Here is a 22,344-nt window from a genome sequence, read left to right as displayed (position 1 = left end):
TGTCCTGGAGTCTCCAGGAATTAAAGATTGATCTTTAATTAATATCATGTGATGAAACCTCCAGGAATACATCCAATCAATATTGGCAACCCTAAACTGAATACATGTGAAGATTTCAAAATCATCAATAAATATTTATTGAAAAAGAAGTGTTCTGTATCAGTTTCTCTAGATATTGGCATAGAAAGTACGCTTATTAAGTTTGCAGATGATACCAAACTGGGAGGGATTGCAACTGCTTTGGAGGATATGGTCATAATTCAAAATGATCTGGACAAATTGGAGAAATGGTCTGAGGTAAACAGGATGAAGTTTAACAAAGACAAATGCAAAGTGTTCCACTTAGGAAGAAACAATCAGTTTCACACATACAGAATGGGAGAGAGACTGTCTAGGAAGGAGTACGGCAGAAAGAGATCTAGGGTCATAGTGGACCACAAGCTAAATATGAGTCAACAGTGTGATGCTGTTGCAAAAAAAGCAACGTGATTCTGGATGCATTAAACAGGTGTGTTGTGAGCAAGACACGAGAAGTCATTCTTCCGCTCTACTCTGCGCTGGTTAGGCCTCAGCTGAGTATTGTGTCCAGTTCTGGGCACCGCATTTCAAGAAAGATGTGGAGAAATTGGAGAGGGTCCAGAGAAGAGCAACAAGAATGATTAAAGGTCTTGAGAACATGACCTATGAAGGAAGGCCTGAAGAATTGGGTTTGTTTAGTTTGGAAAAGAGAAGACTGAGAGGAATGATAGCAGTTTTCAGGTATCTAAAAGGGTGTCATAAGGAGGAGGGAGGAAAACTTGTTCACCTTAGCTCTAAGGATAAAACAAGAAGCAATGTGGCTTAAAACTGCAGCAAGGGAGATTTAGGTTGGACATTAGGAAAAAAGTTCCTAACTGTCAGGGTGGTTTTAAACACTGGAATAAATTGCCTAGGGAGGCTGTGGAATCTCCATCTCTGGAGACATTTAAGAGTAGGTTAGATAAATGTCTATCCAGGATGGTCTAGACAGTATTTGATCCTGCCATGAGGGCAGGGAACTGGACTCGATGACCTCTCGAGGTCCCTTCCAGTCCTAGAATCTATCAATCTCTCTGGCTGACTTATTGAGCCCAGAGTTCTATTTTACCTTTGCTAGAGTGGATGATAAACATCATGTACCCCTAAAAGCAGCCTAAGGAAAGTAACTCCTGCCCTGCTCTAGACATTTGTGACATCCCTGATTTGCAAGACAAACACTGAAATCTGTGAACAGTGAAAGCTCTTCTGTGACTTTTAACTGTTCAGAAATATTCTATTAATGTTTCAGTAACTCGTTTTTTCAAGATTTAGTTTAAAAAAAATTTACTCATTAAATTGGCCTATACTTTGTCACATCCACTTACATTATCGATAAAACCAAAAGCCAAATCATGTTCACTTTACTCACACGAGTAACTCTGTTTAAGTTAATGGCACTCAATCTTAAAATCAGTGGAACTACTCATAGGAGAAAGGTTAGCGGATCTGACTTTTAACTTTTCCTCATCAGCTCTTCGGAACCAATCATATTACAGGACAATGAGCTGGAGCCTCTATTCTGGAGGCCATTAAACAACATAGACGGCTAATTTCCAAGGGCAACATCTTTACTACTAGCAATGATGCATGAGATAGACAGAACCCAGCTTGTCTTCAGATTCCAGTTGAGTAGCTTCCCAGCAATGGTAGCTAGAAAACTCACCTTTTAACTTGTAAATTAAGTCAGTTGGCTCTGAAATTTATTCAGAGTGAAATCCACCCATCAGCTTGGGGAACACAAACAGAGTTATGCCAGGGCCACCATGGTCTTGCTGCTGTATGAGAGGAAAGGTGGCCACAGAGCAGGTGGCAATGCAGAGACATTTACACTGCCACAGAGGTATTTCGGGGCAACGTTTTGAGAAACCACAGTGACATTTCTTGGTGATACTTTGTGGCACCACAGAGACATTTTCCGGCGACATTTTGCGATGCTGCGATGATGTTTTGAGCTGCTGCTGCAGTGTTGTTAGAAGTGACCCCAAGCATTCAAAAAGCATGACTCGGGCCCCCTAGAATGGTGAGACTAGCTTTACAAAAGGTAAATTTCCATGATGACCACAGTAACTACTGGCTCTTTGCTGGCCTGCCGGGCTGGAGCTGTCAGGGGTTGTGCTTTCCAGCTCTTCTCACCCAGCTAGAAACTTGGCTCTTCCTTTAGGGCCAGTTGGGATTTTCGCACCAGGAGCAAACCTCCCACCGGCTCAGTGACAATACGCTGAGGGCAGCTGACTCCACTACTGATCTGCCCGGCCAGACAGACCCGGCTCCGCTGAGCGCTGCTGGGGCGGGGCGGGGGAGGAATCCTGTGGCCCGTCTCCAGGCCGTAGCAACCAACCAGCCCCCAGGAGCCCGTTGCTAGGGGGCCCATGCGCTAATCAGGTCCGACCCGGCCGCTTCCGGTCCGCTCCTTCTCCCGCCCCCTGGCCCCCGCGCTTCACGGTGTCTTTGGTTCCGCCCGGCGGCAGCAGGAAGGGCTGGGGGATGCTGGCCGTGGAGACTGACAGGGCGGTCAGGCGGCTCCTGCGGGCCGGAGGCGCCGTCAGGTCAGGAACGGCGGGGGCGGGGGGCTACAGCAGCCGCCTCCGAGGGGAGGGGCGGGAAGGAAACATGGGTTGGTAGGAAGAAAGTAGGGGCGGGGCGGCCGCAAAGGGGAGAGGAGGCGGGAGGGCGGGGGCAGTCGGTCACAGGGGAGTGTGGGGCTTGGGTGGGGCCCGTCCATGGAGGCAGGGGCAGAGGCCGAGGCCGAGGCCGAGGCCGCATCCCAGGCCAGGAGGCCGGAGCACAAGGCGACCTGCCGCACGTGGGTGTTTTACCTCTGCTGAGGTGACCATTGGGACGTCAAGATCAGCCCAGGTCATTTCCCGGCTCCAAGGGGTCATTGCACCTTCAGTTCGCCTAGGAATTGGGTTACGGATTCCTTAAAGATCTTTGCCCCGGGTTACCTTTCCGCGGTTACACATCCAGAAAATAATCTGCCTCAGAGCTAAGGGCGAGGGGGGCTGTGTTTACATATGGAATCCGATTGCCTGGCATTATTCTGAGCTTTAATTTACTGACTTGTCATATGACAGGTTGAATTTAACATGCACCAGGTTTTATTTCTTGTATGTTACCATGTATATGGCGAGATCCTCCCCGCCCCGGGAACAGCGGGCACTTGTGTCTATAATACTGCCAGCGCAAGAGCGACTGGACTGAGCTCAGCACCCCGACTCAGAAGGACCATATGTTAGCAGTTTGTGCTGAAGGCTAGTCCTATGACTTGCAAACTTTGGATCCTTCGTTTACATGAGAGATGTATTGATGGTGTGACAATTACCAAAGAGATGATTGGGGATAAAAACACACAAAAATAGGATTGTACCGAACAAAAATATCAGTGCTCTGTGTATTACAGTGTCTTTGCCTATAATTCCTATATGATGTGTTAATGTTGTTACTTGTTTTCCAGTAGAAGACAACAAGCAGACTTTTCCCCTTACTTTTTTAGGCATAAAGTAATGAAGAACTGGGGTGTTGTTGGTGGAATTGCTGCTGCTCTGGCAGCAGGCCTATATGTTCTCTGGGGTCCCATCACTGAAAGAAAGAAACGCAGGAAAGGTGGGGAAAGTTCTAAATTGACCAAAATTATCCATATCCAGTAACAGAAAAATGTGTGCTAATGATGAATAAATTCTCATAATCTTCTATAGAAAGAATGAGAGAATAGTACATTTGCCATTTTATTGTGGGTTTGAATTTATTTTGAGCTAACACTTTGGATGTTAGAAATGTTTTCACTTTTCTTTTAATCATTAGATCTTGTAAAACCGTTTATTATATAGCAAAATATAAATTTTTGTTAGTGAATTGTGTTGCCGCCTATCTGAATTAGGCTGTATCAATAAAAGATTTTTATTTCCTATGTAGATTTGATCTTTATATGTACTGGTTATGTTAGTTTAAAATTTTTAAAAGTACAATGATACATATTAGGCATGCTTTGTATGTGTTTTGTAATATGTTTGTATTACCTACAGAAATTCAATAAAACTTAAACAAATAGAAAAAATAAACACCTTATGGGATAAGTGAATGTTTTCTGCTTTGGAAAGTAAATATTCATACTAAAAATAGCTAGAGTAAAGAAATATATTACACAAATCTTTGAAAACTCGAGAGCATCCCTAATACAATACTAATCTCATAGGGAAGGAGAACTCACTAAATTGATACCAGGTGTGCAAATGCACATACTTTAGGCCTCCGTCCTGGAAACACTTTTTAATGTGTTTAACTTCACACATCTGAACAGACTCATACAAGCTATTTGAATGTGTAAAAATTAAGCACATATGTAAATGTGAGGATTATTATTATTTTATTTATTACTATTTATTATATGTATTATTCTTGTACCTAGGAGTCACAGTCATGAGGCAGGACCCCAGAATCAGGGCCTTCGACTTTGCAGATAGTATTACAAGTCACAAATTGAAAATTAAATACATTACAGTTGTTAATTCCAGTTTATATGATAATGTGCAGATAATCCTACAGTAATCCATGCTTGATAGTGTTAAAGTATAGCTTTCTGAAATTCAGTCAAGAACATTTTTCAGAAGAAGTTTAATTTTTTTTTTTTACAGTGGCATGATTCTTAGAGACCATAACACTATTGCATGTTTGAGTGTCTTCTAATTTCTTAAATAACAGTTGTAAACACCCAATAAAAGATAGAAGCTCGAAATCCAAATCACATGCATCATATCACTTTCAGTACAAAAAAAACCCAAACTGTCCTATACACTCAAATGTAAATTGTTAATGCGTATTTCTAGGGCTTGTGCCTGGCCTTCTCAACTTAGGAAACACCTGTTTCATGAACTCTTTGCTGCAAGGCTTATCTGCTTGTCCATCTTTCATCAAGTGGCTGGAGGACTTTACAGCCCAATACAAGACAGACCAGAATGAATCATCGGAGCACCAATATTTGTCCCTTACTTTGCTGTGCCTTCTGAAAGGTATCATGTTGTTAAACTTTTAAGGGGTTAGGTTGCATTAACAAGAAATTAATAAAACCTAATATGTTACTGTTTTTAAGAAATTAATTTGCACGGTGCTTAGTATAATTGAGAATGTTACGAAATCTTTTATTTTTAATATCACAAAGATGTGTCAACTGTTGTCACACTCAGCATTCAATCAGAAAGTAATTTCACTTACTATAATTCAATGTGGAAATTTCTCATAAATGCATGAGAGAGCATATGTGATGTTAGCTAAAAAGAGCAGAAAACTAAATTTCTTATTATGTTAATGAAGATTGGGAGATTTAATAGGTAAACTTAATTAGCTGACTTAATGGTGTTCTCTATGTACAAAGAAATGACTGTATCTTGGATCCATTAACTCCATTGAAAGCTGAGGGTTTTTTTTATTTGCCCAGGTTTTCATTACTATTGAGTCAGTGCAGCAATCTCAGGTTATTAGTATCCTTCCTAAGTCCCACCAAGGAATCTCTCAAACCTCTACTGCTGAATGAAGGATTAGCTCCACAATAAGTCATATTTAGGTTACATTCATTTTCCAAGTCCCCTCTACTCTCCTCTTTCCTTGAAAAAGGATTTTTCCATTCAGAGTTGTTGTAAAGTTGAATGAGGTGCCAGGTTCTTGCCCCTTTCCTTGCCCTCACCTGCATTGTTGTTATGGAAGCTGAAGGAGAGATCAGAGGGCGAGGTTTTAAAATAAATATAACTGGAGAACAAGGATTTACAAACATGTACAGTTGTTGAGGAAGGGGAAAAAAGCATTCTGCAAATCGTTCCTCTCGAACACAACTAAGAAATAACTCCGCAGCTGTGGATCAGTGGGTTTAGAATGTCTCTGCGCCCAGACTGGCTGGGCCAGCTCCTTGTACTTAAGCACATGTTAACAAGTCATTCTGCTTTGTAAGTGAAAATAAATTAGGTCCACTATATCCAGGTTTTGTGATCTAACCAATCTTAGTGTCTCCATTTATCATTTTAAATTTCATACCTCTAGCTTTATCCTGCCAAGAGGTCACAGAAGATGATGTCCTGGATGCAAGCTGTTTGTTAGAAGTGTTAAGACTGTACAGGTGGCAGATCTCGTCATTTGAAGAGCAGGTGATTACAAAATTCAAACTAGATTATAGCATATGTTTGAACTTAGATACTGTGATGATTGGAGCCTTATGTAATATAAGGTATTTATAGATCTGAGTATCAAATCTGAATCCTCTTCAGCATGGTGAAAAGTTATCTTTAGTAACTAAAAGAAAGCAGCAATGTGATTAATACATGACATCTTCAGTTTGTTTTAGAGACGCCTGATTCAGACTCTAGTTCCTTTCAACTGTCAGCGTTTGGTATGGGGCTGCCAGTAGTGACAAGATCCCAGGGGGTAAAATCCTAGCCCCATTAAAGTCAATGCAAGTTTTGCCATTGACTTCAACAGAGCCATGATAAAATGCCATGGCTTCTGTTTCTAAGAAAGTTCCCTGTGTTTTCTTAAGGCTCACAGATTCAGTTACACATAACTGATGGGGCTTCTAGATCTTGTACACAGTGCAAATGTCTGCAAACTGTGCAGACCAACCCAGTACAGTAGATTCTGCTTAATAGCAACATAGGTATTGACAATTTCGGTTAATAGCAGCATTTTGCCAGGAACCAGTTCCATCGCGTTGACTTTAATGTTAACGGGATGCAGATATTGGCAACTGCACGCTGCTTAGTAACACCATTTCTTTGATTCTTGGAAGAAAGGCCCCAGGTGTTGGCAGGTTTGCGAGGATGCAGCCAGGGAGGGAAGTGCTGGGGGGTACCTACCCTGGCCGCAACCCTACAAACCTGCCTGCGGCTCATGCTCAGCCCATCCCAGTGCTTCCTTCTGGGGTTGCAGGCCCACAAACCTGCTGCCGCACAGGGATGGCACAGGAGGTAAGAGGCTGTGGACAGGGCAGTAGTGGGGAGGGGGACTGCAGCCCACATGCCAGAGCTTCATGGCACTTCTCCCTGAACTCTCCAGGCTGTCCCCTGCTAGGGGGCTGCACCTAGGGAAGGAAGTGCTGGCACATGCTAAGCCCTGACCCCTACAGAGCACAGGGAGGGACATGGTGCAGTCCCATGAGCCCCCAGCTCCCAATAGAAACTCCATCATCCTGCTGGTTTGCAGGGGTGCAGCCAGGGAAGGCACATCCCAGCACTTCCTTTCCTCGCTGCAGCCTCACAAACCTGCCTTCTCCTTGTTAGCAACTGCTGGATAAGGGCAACTTTTTCATGGCAACCAAGAAGAATAAGCAGAATCTATTGTATTTGAAAAATGTTTTCTGCTCCTAAATGTGTGGAGTCTGAGGTCAGTAAATTGGTTCAGTTGTCTCTTCTATAAATAAGGTTGTATATTTTATACTTCATATCCAAAACAAATTACCTAAGGTTCAGTTCTGCTCTCATTGAAGTCAGTCATTTTCACCATTGACCTCCGTGGAAAGCAAACTTTGGGGTCATTATTGTGAGTATTTTGTGTGTATATACTCCAGTATTCTTTCAGTGTTATACATCACAAAAACATTTAAAACAAATGTACATTTTTGTGGGTTTAGCTTTGCAGAAAAGATTGTTGGCAAAATTGTAGCACAAGCATAGGGGTATAGGACTGGAAGGGACCTCAGGGATCATGAAGTCCAGTCCCCTGCTATTGGAGGGAACCCCATCTTATAATCCTGTTTATAAATATATCAAGCTTCATCTTAAAATGAGTAAGATTGTTTGCTCCCACTATTTGTATTGAGCGGTGTTCCAGAATCTCACTCCTCTAATGGCAGCTTAGAGACTAACAAATTTATTTGGGCATAAGCTTTCGGGGACTAAAACCCACTTCACTGGATGCCCACGAAAGCTTATGCCCAAATAAATTTGTTAGTCTCTAAGGTGCCACAAGTACTCCTCGTTCTTTTTGCTGATACAGACTAACACGGCTGCCACTCTGAAACTCTTCTAATGGTTAGAAAACCTTCTAATTTCCTGCCTGAATGTATTCACGGCCAGTTTATACTCATTTGTTCTTGTGCCAACATTGTCCTTTTGCTTAAATATCTCTTCTTCCTCTCTTGTGTTTACTCCCAAATGTATTTAGAGAGAGCAATCATATCTCAACCTAAGTGGTTGTTATTAAATTAACTGGGTCCTAAAAGTGTAATAATTTCTTCTTAAAGGAAAAATTAACGCCTCATTTTGCCATGACAGATTCCTATGTGCACACACACTCTTGGTATGTTTGTTGATGTTGTCTTGTTTGATTCCCCTCTAAGTTGCATATCACCCATTAATAGGATGCTCATGAACTATTCCATGTCCTTACATCTTCGTTGGAAGATGAGCGAGAGCGTCAGCCCCGGATCACACATTTGTTTGACGTGCATTCATTAGAGGTAAAACTGTATAAAAATGTTATTTCCCTTTCCTTTAAAGTGATAGAGCCTGTTTAGATACTAAATATGCAATGCTGTTCTTCCATCTTTGGATAAAAATGAATTAATAAAACTAGAAAATTGAAAAAGAAAACTTTTCAAAGCAATATAATATTTTAGTACTTTGCATTTATATTGACCCAGTCATGCAAGGAGCTGAGCATCCTCAATGCCCATAAACATCAGTGGGAGTTGAGGGCAGTCAGCATCACATGGGATTGAGCCCACAGCACCATCCATTTGAGAATCTGAGTATACTGTATGGATGGACTGTCGGAATTGCCTTGATGGCCCAGACCATTGGTCCATCTAATCAGGTATCCTGTCTCTAACAGTTGTCAATACATCAAGTGCTTCAGAGGGAAATACAAGAAACTATATAATGGACAATTATGGAACAGACTCCTAACCTTCCACAATTAGCAGTTGACTTATTCCCTGAAACATGAAGGTTTAAATCTCTTATACATTTTTATTCTATCTAACATAACTGGATGTTCTGTCCATTAAGCTTTTATCAATTGTTGTAAGCTCTCAGTATCTTGTTGCTAGAAGTTCCAGCGTTCATGGTGTGTTATATAAAAAACACTTCTTTTATCCATTTTAAATTCATTGCTTTTCAGTTTCATTGGTTGTCTCTAAATATTAATTTTTAAAGGTACAATTTTTAGATTAAAATGAGAGCATATTTAAGATTTTGTATTTTGTAAGGTGAGATTTAATACAATCTTTTCCCTTCCTCTGTAGCAGCCAGAAATAACCCAAAAGCAAATAAGCTGCAGGACAACAGGTAACATATTCTCCCTTGAAAAAATGTGCATATTTACTTATAGACATGGCCACAGTAGTTGTTTTACTTACTGAAGTAATATTACTATTATTTGATCTGTTTCTAGTGACCTGGAATTTATCTTTAAACGTCTCCAAAGACAATGTTAATTAAAGCTTTGCAAACAGAAAGGGAAGTGTTTTTAAAAAACCTGGGTTTTAAGAGCTATAAAAAAACCAACCCCAAAGAAATAAAAAATCCAGGTATTATAATGATCATGGTGAACGTGGAAGTACTAAATATTAAGACAGTTACAACTTTGTATTTTAGGGTCACTTCACCCCATGTCAAGTCACTGGAAGTCTCAACATCCTTTTCATGGAAGGCTGACCAGTAACATGCTTTGCAAGCACTGCAAACGCCAGGTATAAGAATTTGTATGTTTGAGATTAATTATAAACAAATAAAAAAGGAAAGCTTAATCAAAGCACATTCTAGAGGATTTTTTAATAACAAGTACCATCTTGTTTTATTTTGTGCAATCCTGAAAATGTGCAGGATTGGGGCCTTATATTGTAAGCGTACCAGGGTGAGAACTTTTGTTTTCATTTGTCTGTAAGGTGCCTAGGAGAGCATTGGTGCTGTACAAATATGTAACAGTAATAATAATGAAAAATACAAAATTGTGACCATGCTTTGTTTTATAAGTGTGGTGATTGTAACTTCAATATTGTTTTTAGTATTTGACTTTCACTTGCAGACACATTTGTGTTATAAGAGAAATCCGGTTGCATAGATAGCATTTTAAGACTTGTATCAGAGGGGTAGTCGTGTTAGTCTGGGTCTGTAAAAGCAGCAAAGAATCCTGTGGCACCTTATAGACTAACAGACGTTTTGGAGCATGCGCTTTCGTGGGTGAATACCCACTTCGTCATGCATCCGACAAAGTGGGTATTCACCCATGAAAGCTCATGCATTTTAAGACTTGGTCATTCAGTCTTCAAACAGCCAATGTTCCTGTTAATTCTTATGCAGTAAATGGTGGGATTGGGCTGGGAGTGTTGACTTCTGTGCTGGACAGAGGAAACAGTTCCTAATGCTTACAGAATATCTTCTGCTGCCATGGAAAAATTCTACTCAAATATTTACAAAACAATTTCCAAAACTCTTTCTTTGCAGAAGAAAACGAACCTGCCCTCCACTGAACTAACCAGAAGATATTTTTACCAGATCCTTGAATTGTTTGTAACTAATTTTGCTGTATTTAGAACTACAAATCCAGATCAGTTTATATCTAGTTAGAGTCCAGTCCTGTGAGGTGTTAGTACCCTTAACTCCCACGTAGGACCATAGGAGTAGCGGGTGCTCAGGCCTGTTTTCATTAGGTTGAAGGTGGACTGTAACCCTGTGGACATGTGAAATATTTTCTTTCAGAGTCCTGTGAGGTGTGATACATTTGACAGTCTTTCGCTGAGTATTCCAGCAGCCATGTGGGTATGTGCTTTCTGCTGAAGCATGATCCATTCTGTACTACATGCTGCCTTATAGTCAAAGCTTTATTCTAGATGCTAGTCCTATGCCTGAATTTAAAATGATGGGGTGAAACTGTAAATCAGTAATTTAGAATTAATGTTATTACATTTTATTAATTTTTGTTGTTGTTTTAGTAGATTTTCCTGATTCAGTATCTCACTCTGAACATAGTGGGGCAAATTTCTAGCTTAGCTAACCAAGTGTAACTTCATTGATATCAGTGGAGTTGTCTGCCTACACCAGTAATAAGTTTGGCCCTGTCTGCATATCTAGAGATACCAAAGTGCAACCTGAGCGCTGTGTGTTTACTGCAAAGTCCTCATATGTGCTTCTGCTTGCTTTCTCCCTATGATTAGAGTGAGGACAAAGATGCCAAATTGCAGGCTTTTAGAGCTGGTGATTTCAATAAAGAAGCCATTTCTGTTAATCTCTAAAGCCGTGTTTCTCAACCTTTTTGATACAAGGGACCAGCTTCCTGCCTTCCTAAACTGTGTCAGTTAGATCTCTGGGTCCAGTGCCAGTCCACGTAGCGGTTGTCAAGAAACATTGCTCTAAAGGAGATACAAGTCCGGACAAATATTATGGTTGTGTGCAAAGTTATTATTAGATTACAAATAGTCCACCTGTATGCAAAATGTGTGTGGTCCTTAGTATTGCAAAGTTTAGGACCCTCATATACTGTGTGCTATAAGTTTGTGTCTCCAGACAAGGGGTCTGCTATCTCCTTGGTGTGTTCATGAAACAGGCATTTGCATTCATAGGAGTTTTGTGCCAATGCCTAGGGGAGAATAGAACCAAGCTTTTGACACTTTTTCTGTGCTAGTTTCCTGTTTTTATACCAAGTTGAAGATGACCCCAGCTCACCAGCAGTATAGATTTTGCCATCAAAAAGATGGCTAAAATTAGCAAGAAAGCAACTAATGCATGAGATGTAAAATAGAGCCAGAAGGCCACATTCCTGCAGGGCAAGGGGTAGGGCTGCGGAAGGTGTTTCATGGGGCACTGTGTAATTGTGGAGGGAAGCATTGTAAGAGGGCAGGGATCCATTGGTTCAAAACCCCACTAAGAAGATGACACAGGAAATGTCATGAAACAAAGTAACGAGGGAGGTAATGGAATCTCTGTCACTGGAGGTTTTTAAGAACAGGTTAGACCAGTGGTTCTCAAACTTTTGTATTGATGACCCTTTTCACACAGCAAACCTATGAGTGTGACCCCCGTTATAAATTTAAAAACCTTGTTTTATATTTGACACTATTATAAATGCTGGAGTTTGGGGGTGGAGCCTGACAGCTTGCAACCCCCCATATAATAACCTTGTGACCCCCTGAAGGTTCACGACCCCCAGTTTGAGAACCCCTGGGTTAGACAAACCTGTCAGGGATGGTCTAGATAATACTTAGCCCTGCCTTAGTGCAGGGGACTGTACTAAATCACCTCTTGAGGTCCCTTCCAGTCTTACAATCCTATAGCTACTACTCCTACACATAGACTATAACAGCTCCCACGGATAAACTAGGTGGAAGGAGGAGGCTTCCATTCCCCCACCAACCTGGTGTATGTTCTCTGCTCAAAGCCCTTCTACTCTAGTTTGCGGAGGAGCCAGGATTTAGCTCAAAATATGTTAATTCCTATTAAATAGATGACTAAAAATCCTTTAACAGAGTTGAATTGTGTGTATCATAAAATCAGTACAAAGGTGTTTTTTCTCACACTCAGGGTCGTCCTATGACACTGGACCACTGCCTCCACCATTTCATCTCTTCTGAATCAGTAAAGGATGTTGTATGTGACAATTGCACTAAAGTATGTAATTTTAATTTATATACTCTTTCAGGTCTGTTTCTAGATCAGGTGTCTCAGAGTCAGGACTCCTAGGTTCTACTCCATGCGCTGCTGCTGACTTGCTGAACCCTCGGTTTCCTCACCTCTGAAGTGAGGATACTACCTCACAGGGGGTTAGGAATCCTAGTTTGTAAAGCACTTTACAGATCCTGGAATACTCAGTGATTGCCAGGTATTAAATTTTATAATACCCTGGTGGGTTTTTTTTTTCTGATCTTTAAACATTGTTTTACAACTACTTGTAACTTGACTGTAGCACAGGGAATAAGAGTAACGTGACTAAAATCAGACTGTGAATGGCTAAAGGTTAGACCTGAAGCCAGAACTTTTGTCTTCACAGGCACTTTCTATAAATGTTTCTATTTAGTTTCACTGCTTAATTCTCATGCACTTCTGAGGTTACAAACAGCTGGGAAATGGTTAAATCTAAACAAATTGTTTAAACCTGTGCATAGCCCTAGATAAGAAATTATTTTTTGGCATATGCACACCTGCAATATCGGTTTATGTAATCTAATATTATGGATAATTAAATGGCTATAATTATATTTCCTTTGTTTTCAGATTCAGGCAGAAGGAACACTGAATGGGCAAACCACAGAAAACCAGAGAACAACATTTGTTAAACAATTAAAGCTAGGGAAGGTAAGACAAATTGATCTGGCAAATTTATTTTGTAAAGCCTCTACAGTAGTGTCTTCTAAAACAATCCAGTGACTTATCTCTTCAGTCTGTTATTTTGATACCCTCTTCTTGGCACTGAGCTTGGAGACCATTCATACTCTGTTTTGTACTTAAATGTGAGATCATCTGACAGTTTTGTATGCCATAACACCTTGACTCAGCAAAGCACTTAAGCCCATGCTTAACGTTAAACACATGAATAATCTCCCCTTAATTTTACAGTGTGTGTAAACATATGTATTGGTGAGTTGTGGCTTATATGTCCCTTGAGTTTTAGCAACAAAAATACGTGATTCTGTGTTTCAGTGGTGACTTAAGTAATTCCTATATATATTTTGTTAAACACTTTGCCATCCCTAAGCAATTGCATGTTCTTAAAATAAATAAATAACCCCCATTCTGAATGGAGGTGATTGGGTGGGTGAACATGGTAATAAACGGCTGAAACAACTTAGATTGTTCTGTGTTTGTGCAGCACATAGCACAGTTGGATCTGGGTCTATGACTAGAGCTCCTAGGCACGACAGTCATACTAATAACTTAATTGAAAGAGACAGTAAAACCCTGTACTGCATTTTGGGTGTAAAACAATGTAACTGTTTGACTCTGGTTTCCATGGCGCTTGGTGGTTTCACTCTGACAGCCGCAAAAACATTGCACATGAAAACTTAGCTCTGGTTAGTACTAACTGCAAGGGACCCGGATCCTTTGTCCCCAAGGGATTATATTGATCAGAATCTTTGGTCTGCGCTGGACAAGTTTAAAAAGATTTCAGATGAGTCTTTTAGAAACATGCATGTGTTTTTACTGACTTTTCCCACTTGTGGCAAACCCTGTTAATTTTGTCCATCTACCTAACAAATTATGGTAGTGTTATTAGGAACTTTTCTTCTGACTGTCAGCTTTATACTTTGTATTATGGGTATTACTTGTAATGGGGTTATAGTAGCAGATGAGAAACTAGTTTAATTATCCACTTCTCCATTCACTCTCTTGGACTTCAATCCTAGTTCCAAGAATATACTTTTAAATCAAGCAGTCGTTTCTTCCTATTTTTAATATGTCTGTTGACTTTGTATTTCTGTGGAATGTGCTTGAAGCTCCCTCAGTGTCTGTGTATCCATCTGCAAAGGCTGAGCTGGTCAGACCAAGGCATGCCTCTGAAACATCATGAACATGTGCAGTTCAGTGAGTTCCTGATCATGGATATCTACAAATACCACCTCCCTGTCCATAAATCAAGCCAGCATGATCTAAACCAGAAAGGCAATCCACGGATGTTGTCTGAAACAAAGGATGGGTCAGCAGTAAAAGCCTCAGGTATTTGATCTGAAAATAAAAAATACAGGTAGTTTGTCAGTGTATGAGAAAAAATATATTTATTTTGATTTATACTAAAACCTAGAAAGATCCCCTTTCCCAGCAGGCTTTGGCCCCTTGACATCTATTTAAAATACAGTTCTTAAAAATTTACTGTTCACTCCCATTCCAAAATGCTAGGAGCATAGGGGACTGTGGAGAACTGGGCTGTTTTAGCCCCAAAGGATGAATGAGTTCCAAAGTCGATAGGCCGTCACAGAGAATGTCTTGCTAGTAGACCAGCTCTTTTAAACACGGGAGCTCCAACTATGGCTGTATTACAGGGGGAGTGCAGACCCTGGAGCTCTAATGTAATGTGGTCACAATCAGATCCTGTGTCAAAACTAATGTTGAAATTGCAGGGCAGTTCGAGGTGTAAATTATACAGTGTTTAATGAAAAGGGCCAGATCCTACAAACCCTTATTCATGCAATGAATCCCATAGCGTTCAGGGGGCCTGTTCACCTAGGAAAGAGTTTATAGGATCATGTGTCAAAAATTGTGCATTAAGAAAAATGGCCCTGGATCCAGTCAGCCTTCAGTGTGCAGGGTGCCCACTAAAGTCAGAACTCAGCTCTAAAGAAAGCTTTCGTTGGCAGGAACAGCCATTGAAGAGGCGTTAGGCATGCAGACTGTGCCCTTGCTTGAGAACGCCACAACTTTTTGCTTAAAGAAATAAACAAAATTTTCACATTCTTGAGCAAACTGTTTCCAGTCTATATGGCTATATTGTATCACATCATTTGAGCTTAATTCCCTTGTTGCTGCTGGTCCCACGTCTTCAAATAATTACTTGAATCGAAAGCTAACTACTACTTCAAATAACCCAAATTGAGCAGGGCTCTTGCAGCCACATTCTACTGTGAGCTGTTAACAGTGTCCTAGGATATAATGTTCCCCTTCCTCATTAGGGGATTGTGAGCTTTAATTAATTAATGTTGGTGAAGTGCTTTCAGATTCTCTAATGAAAGGTGCCATAGAGAGCACAGGGCTATTATTTGTAATATTAATAGTTAAGCTGCAGATCAGTTAAATCCCTGAATGTATAATTTCTCTTGCAGATCTGGAGCAGACATGTAGCACTAAATCATTCTTTATGAATGGCGCCTGCTCTCCTTCATTATTAACATCCCCGATAACTTTCCCACTTGCAATGGTTTCAGATTGCAGGTAAATCAGACTTTTTTGAAGTTATTTCATAATTTCTACCTGTGCTTAAAACTGATGTAAATTATAGTTTCCTTTATTCCATCTTTATTGTGATTCGGTAGCCACAGAATTTACCATTATCCCAGCTATTGCAAATGTCCTCCTCGTTAGGAAATGATTTCTGTTCCTTTCTGTTTGGGTGATTTGGCAGTTCTGCTCCCTGTGTCCACAGCTAGGAAAAGGAATTATGTGAATTATAAGTGAAGATTTCAAAATCTCCTGTCTCTGGTTGTTTTTGCTCTGATGGCTGCTGCAGGAAAAAAATCAGGAGTGCAGCAAGCTTCTTACTGCAGAGCCATCATAGAATATCAGGGTTGGAAGGGACCTCAGGAGGTCATCTAGTCTAACCCTGTGCTCAAAGCAGGACCAATCCCCAGACAGATTTTTGCCCCAGATCCCTAAATGGCCCCCTCAAGGATTGAACTCCCAACCCTGAGTTTAGCAGGCCAGTGCTCAAAGCACTGAACTATCCCTCCCCCTTATCTTGTAACTGCTGCCTCTTCACTGGTATCTCCCTTTCATTTGTTCTCAAAAGTCAAGAGAAAAGAAGTGTTTTGTCATTTCTTGTACACTTTTTTAAAAAAATCTTGTATTTAAGGAGCCTGTTTTTCAGAGGAGCTGTGTCCTTGCTGCTCCCTGCAACTCCTGTTGGAGTGGTGGACACTTCACTCTTGTGATGATCAGGCCTAGTACTTGTCCTGTTAACTGTTTTTCCCAGAGCACTCCAAGTTTGAGAATATTCACTTTTCCCATGTGGCTGATATATAGTTCCTATAACGTCTGTCTTATCTGTAATCATATATCTTTTCCCTGGGGTATATACTGACTTGAGATATTCCCTGCCTTTGCTCGCCCCATGTGTCCTGTTCCAGGAGGGGCAGCAATGGCTGTTTTATAGCCCACATGCTTGGTGAGATTCACAGCTTAGAAAAACAGGTGCATGGAGCAAGTACTTGAGAGGGCTTCCATTATTATATAGAGATGGTGTCGTGTAATTTTATGTTTTTTTCTGTTAAAATCACATGTCCTGGGATAACTTTTACCACTGACACTGCTATAGAACTTAGCATTCACATACTAAAGGAAACAAGTGAGGGGCCTCACTGCAAAATTCAGAGCCAGTGTGCTGCACAGTATGCAGTGGCCCTCTCTAGAATACATTCCAGAAACTGTTTTCATTAATACTCAGAGCACCAGTTCTGTCCTGCTGATTGGAGAAGAGAGAAGCATTTTGACAATCACAGTGAAGGTCTGGGGAGTTATGAGCGAATGTGCTGCTGTGAGAGTGCATCTGTTATGAAGGGGGTCCTTGAAATGAAAAACATGCTTTAAAATGAACTTGCTACTGAAAATAAAGTGGTGGGATTTTCCAGGTACGTGTTTGATACACAAGTGCTGCTGACCTCTTCCTTTCTCTCATTTGCCCTTCAGTTCCCCAGTGTACCTCTACCGTCTGATGGCTGTTGTAGTTCATCATGGGGACATGCATTCTGGACACTTTGTGACATATCGCCGCTCTCCGCCTTCTCCCAAGACCGCGCTCTCGGTCAGTAGCCAGTGGTTGTGGATTTCAGATGACACTGTGCGCAAAGCTAGTTTGCAAGAAGTGCTTTCATCTAGTGCTTACCTGCTCTTTTATGAGCGTGTTCAGTCAAGAGTGCAGCACCAAACTCAGGATTTCAGGGCTGAAGAATGACTTAGACCTCTGGAGAAGGATAAATCTTGAGAAAACTGCTCTTGTGAGATGTACATTGCACCTCCTGACTGTTATGCAAATAGCCCACTACATGCCCTTTGATATTCCACTCCTTCCTGGCAATGGTGCCTGGCTACTGCAGGGAGCTAGTGTTTCATACCAAAACGACGCTGCCCAAAGTTGGTCTGCTAGTGCTGGGCACTCCAGAGTGTGTCTGCATTAGAGAAGCATGTTTGCTGTTCAGATAATATTCTCTCTGCATCACAATTTTGAAACAGAGAATTTCAAACAGGGACTTCCCAGGGCCACATCTTTTTATTCTGACCTGTATGCATGTTTTCAGATGGAGCTGCTTAGTGTCACCTTAAGATATTCCTTAGCAGGGGAGCCCTAGAAGTGATTGATGAGAAATTACTGTTATCAAAGGCAATGATTTAAAAAAACGAAGTGCCTTGAGATGATTTACATTACCATTGTCTACACCTACAATCTGTGGATTACATTCTGGTAAACATCTATATCAAAGTGATATGAAGAACTATTAACTGAATCACATTTCTCATCATAACCCCAGCTAAGCAACTAAAATAAGTTGTCTCTCCCGAACATGCTTGATCCAAAAAAGCCCTTTCCTATTTGTATCTTTTTCCACTATTTCCTTTCTTTGTACATCATTAGAAGTACTTATATCAATACAAATGGCAGTTTTCCATTTTAGGGAAATACTCAAATAGTTGATCAAATAGAACTGAGACACTGATTTGTGGCTCCATCTCATCATACTGTAAGAGAGGTTAAGAGAGAGCAGTATCTGCTAGCAATCACTATGGTAATGTTGTCTGTCTCTGTAAAACAATTTGATGCTGTTGCTTTGGAGCATCAGGTAGACTCTGCCTCTCAGTGCTAATCTTAAAGGTGACTGATTGGTATTCTAAACTCCCCTTTCCTACCTTAACGATGAACGCTGCCATTCCCTATCATCCCTTCTAAGGAATGCCTTCTGATCTGCAATGGAGCTTGAACTGGTTGTGATTGTGAGCCTGGGACTTGAAGCAACGTGTGTCATGGTGGGTTAGAATACGCACAATTGCACGGGCAGTGGTTGGCACTTAGTCCAGTAAAATAGTACAGTAGCCTGAACAGGTTGGTGTCACTGCATTAGATATTGCTATTTTTAAAGAGTTTGATATTAATTGTATATTGCTGCTCTGTGCTCTTTGGTGTATAAAAAAAGAGATGAGGAAAGAGGCAAGAAATCCTTTTGGCTGTTTTTAAATGAATGGGGATAAAATGGACAGACGTGGGAGTTCTTTTCTATTTATGTACTTTGGGGTAAGTGTGTGTGTGAGGGAGGAAGTCTGAACGTCAGATTAGGTCTTTTCAGCGTAAAACAGTGACTGACTTTTCAGACAATATCTACTGCCTCTCTAAAGTAGCTCTTTGTCCAAAAAGTTTTTTTTAATTGTAACTTTGTACATTTTGGATCCATATCATTCAACTGCCCCGTGTTGTTCATATGCATTCAGCGCTTTTTAATAGGAGATGAAAGAAACAGCCACAGGATCATAGGCTATGAATGTATATAACACTTAGCTGTAGTCATTCCAGAGTGTGGATCACGATCTCTACTCAGAATAATGCTCATAACACAGAGAAGTCTGTATAAATCCATTGGCCTATCCGGTCCAAAGAACCCTTGGCTTCTGTGTTAGAAGCACTTTTTTTATCTTACTAATTTTATTACTGTTTAAAAAAATATGTAATACCAATGAACTTTATGACCATTGAAATAAGATCTAAACTCAGCATGTGACCCACAAAAGTAAAAAAAGAATATCTGAGGCTGAAGCTTCTCTGTTGTAGATGGATAGAACTGAGCAATATGGGCTTTGCAAAGCAGTGCTGGTTGTCAACAGGGGCAAGAAACGCATGCAAAGCATCTGTCTACAGAAATCCTGCCAGTTGTACCTCTGACCTTCAAAACATTTCCATCTGACATTAGTGTATGCGCTGCCATAGCGAGGCTCAACAGGGTCTTTTCTGAAATTTTAACTCCTTTGATTTTGAGGGGGGAATCTGCTCATTGATAGTATTTGAACAAGTCACTTTATTATGCAGTAATGTGTGGTGTGTCAGATAGTACCCACTAGGAGGACTGTAGGCTTTAGGACTCATCAGCCTCTATATGATTGTGTGAAGCCACATGCTGCTGCAAGTTGTGTGTGTGTGATGTTTTCTGAAAACTTCCTTTTGTATAAACCTGCTCTTTACTAGCGACATTTCTCTGTGCCAGTTTGGTGTGAGGGAAAGGTTGCACACTGTCACACATCACTAAGCTACTTGTTTGCCATACTGCCACTGAACTGGAAATTTCATTTGGAATCTTCAGCAGAGGGCAATAGGAATGAGTGTTGTGCAGAATCTCTTCTTATCTTCATTGCAAGAAAGGAACAGGAGTTCGTTTCTTAGCACTGGTTGTGGAGAAGTGTCAGTATCTTGGTCGTGATGCTGAGAAGTGCTGGGCACCCACAACTTACATTGGCTTAGGAGACTTGCAGATGGTTGGCACCCCTCACAGTCAGACCCTGGACACAGTCTGGCCAGCTGAACCTCATGTGCAGATACCTTTTGAAAGCAATATGTCTCTATTCAGGCGGAGGGGTACAGCCAAATGGCTCAGCTTGTAGGATTGGGGGGCTAGTCTCTGCCAGCCAATAAGAACATTTTAATTTCTCAAAGGCTAGAGTTGTTGAAAAGGTGCGTATGAATGGAATAAAGGAATGTTATGAAACATTAACCGTATAGAAAACTGACCTCTGCTTAATCTGGTAGAACTAAGATAACAGCTCTTTCATTGAATTATTCTTGTTTTAATGCACGTTAATAAAACGGTCTGATATTAGAGTCCAAACCACTGCACTTCGTTTCCAGCACTGCTGTCTTTGAACTGCCTATTTCCTTATGGGAATTTTTGTACCTGTCCTGTACAGTAGCAATAAAAGAACCAACTTATTAGAAAAGGTATCTGGATGCATGTGGTGATGGATTGAAACAAAAGACAAGTAAGCGGCAGCAGTGATGTCTTTCCTTTTCTAATCCAATGGCCTGCAGTACCGGCCATTGTGAGCCCCTGGTTTGCTCTGTTCCCTGGTTGAACACAAGACACTGACAAGGCTGTAATACTCAAAGGACGAGTTTTTAGTTAGTGTAACAAATCCTCTGTACACACAGTAAAATATCAACGTGAGGGATACACCAGCACACATGTAAAGGCAACCAGTTCTTGAAGTGTTTGTGTGTGTGTAGACCCCCTAAGCATGAGTTTGGATTCTTTTGGCCAGCATTGTCTCTTGGGGACATGCCTGCAGCTACAACCTGATGGCATATAGGGCCCAACCAGTTCCTTACTGCCCATGGCAGTGGGACAAACCCCCGTAGCATCCATGTACTCTGCACACTGAGCAATGGTTGTTAGGTTAGTATAATTCATTAGTTAGTGGTAATAGTTGTTTTTGTTACACCTTTTGGCAGTACATCTATACGTATGCTTAGGAGCTACCACGATACATAGTCACTGTGGCTGAGACTAAATCCTCAGGATTTAAAATTTGTCCCTCTTGTGAAGCTGCTGTACAGCTGAGTGGTTGACACTCTTGAAGACTTCTGTCTCAGGTATATATCTCTGATAAAGGTTCAATCTGCTCCTCTTTTTCCAAGAGTGTAACAAAGCCAGGGAAGCCTCCTAGTTCTTCTTTTTAGAATGCTCAATGAGGGCCTCTTCAGATCCTGGGCTTAAAAATCCTGTTAAGCCTCCTCTGTCTTTTTTGAGAAGTGCCCTATTGAGCTCCCAAGCACATTCTTTGTCCAAGAGTCAGTACCCTCTGCTAGGGGGTATGGCAGAGCAAACAAGCACTCCTCCACCCAGCCATTGTCTGAAACGGGTAGGAAGAAGCATTGCTCCAGGGACAAGCACAGGAAAGGGTTACCCACTCCCTTATGCAGTAAGAGAGACAAAACCCACCATGGTTTTGAATCAGCTCAGGCCTTCAGCCAAAGGCAGTTCACAGCCCAGATTGGGTCCTTCTGACACCTCAGCACTAGCTGATCATCAGGTACTAGAGATGGCACCTGAAATGCTGCTCTGCACTTTCCCAGCTACCAGCTCCTGGGTGCGCATGATTCTGACACCGGACTCCATGGTGCAGATGTTTCCAGTACAGATTTACTTGGCTCTGAAGACATTCTCAGTACCGAGTGATCTTATGGTAACCATGCATTGAGACTCATCCCTATTATCCTCATCGGCCAATAGAGGTGCTTCTGTCTTGGTACCGACTTCTAATGTGCCCTGGTACTTATAAAGCTCACCTGTTAATTCTGGGTTGCAGGAGGATCCTATGACACCTAACGGTAGCTCCACTGCATGAGGAAGAATATTAATTTTCTTTCTCTCCTTCACATAGTAAGGAAGATGGTCTCCCCCTGCACCTCAATTTCACACTTTTGAGCATCAATGGTCTGATAGAAAGTCTTGGATCACCCGAATAAGCACAGGTCCCTGGAATCTCATAGAGAACATTCATTATGGTTTCCACCCACGTGGTGTCCAGCCCTGTATCATAACAGCATGCAATCTTGACCATTTTGAGCTCCCCAGCACATGTAACCTGGGATCACCTTCTACTATTCCCTCTAGAGTTAGGGTACTTCTACACT

The 22,344-nt window shown here is 41.3% G+C and overlaps 1 protein-coding gene across 2 annotated transcripts; it reads left to right on the top strand.

Annotated features, from left to right (window-relative positions):
• Positions 1-1,994: 1,994 nt before the first annotated feature.
• USP30 (ubiquitin specific peptidase 30) lies at positions 1,995-20,648 on the top strand. 2 transcript variants are annotated; one of them, XM_075059997.1, is made up of 13 exons: positions 1,995-2,077; positions 3,551-3,660; positions 4,881-5,063; positions 6,085-6,188; positions 8,396-8,494; positions 9,281-9,323; positions 9,633-9,727; positions 10,737-10,796; positions 12,555-12,641; positions 13,245-13,325; positions 14,465-14,684; positions 15,785-15,893; positions 17,364-20,648. In XM_075059997.1, the coding sequence occupies exons 2-13, from the start codon at positions 3,561-3,563 to the stop codon at positions 17,626-17,628; spliced, it is 1,446 nt and encodes a 481-aa protein (XP_074916098.1). In that variant the 5' UTR covers positions 1,995-2,077; positions 3,551-3,560; the 3' UTR covers positions 17,629-20,648. The 2 variants fall into 2 exon arrangements, with proteins under 2 accessions (XP_074916098.1, XP_032661282.1); XM_032805391.2 differs by lacking the exon at positions 1,995-2,077 and adding an exon at positions 2,499-2,603.
• The last annotated feature ends 1,696 nt before the right edge of the window (positions 20,649-22,344 follow it).

Source organism: Chelonoidis abingdonii, chromosome 22, assembly GCF_003597395.2.
Source record: "Chelonoidis abingdonii isolate Lonesome George chromosome 22, CheloAbing_2.0, whole genome shotgun sequence".
NCBI lineage: Eukaryota > Metazoa > Chordata > Testudines > Testudinidae > Chelonoidis > Chelonoidis abingdonii.
Note: the sequence above shows the minus strand (reverse complement) of the source record. Positions and strands in the feature narration are given on the sequence as shown.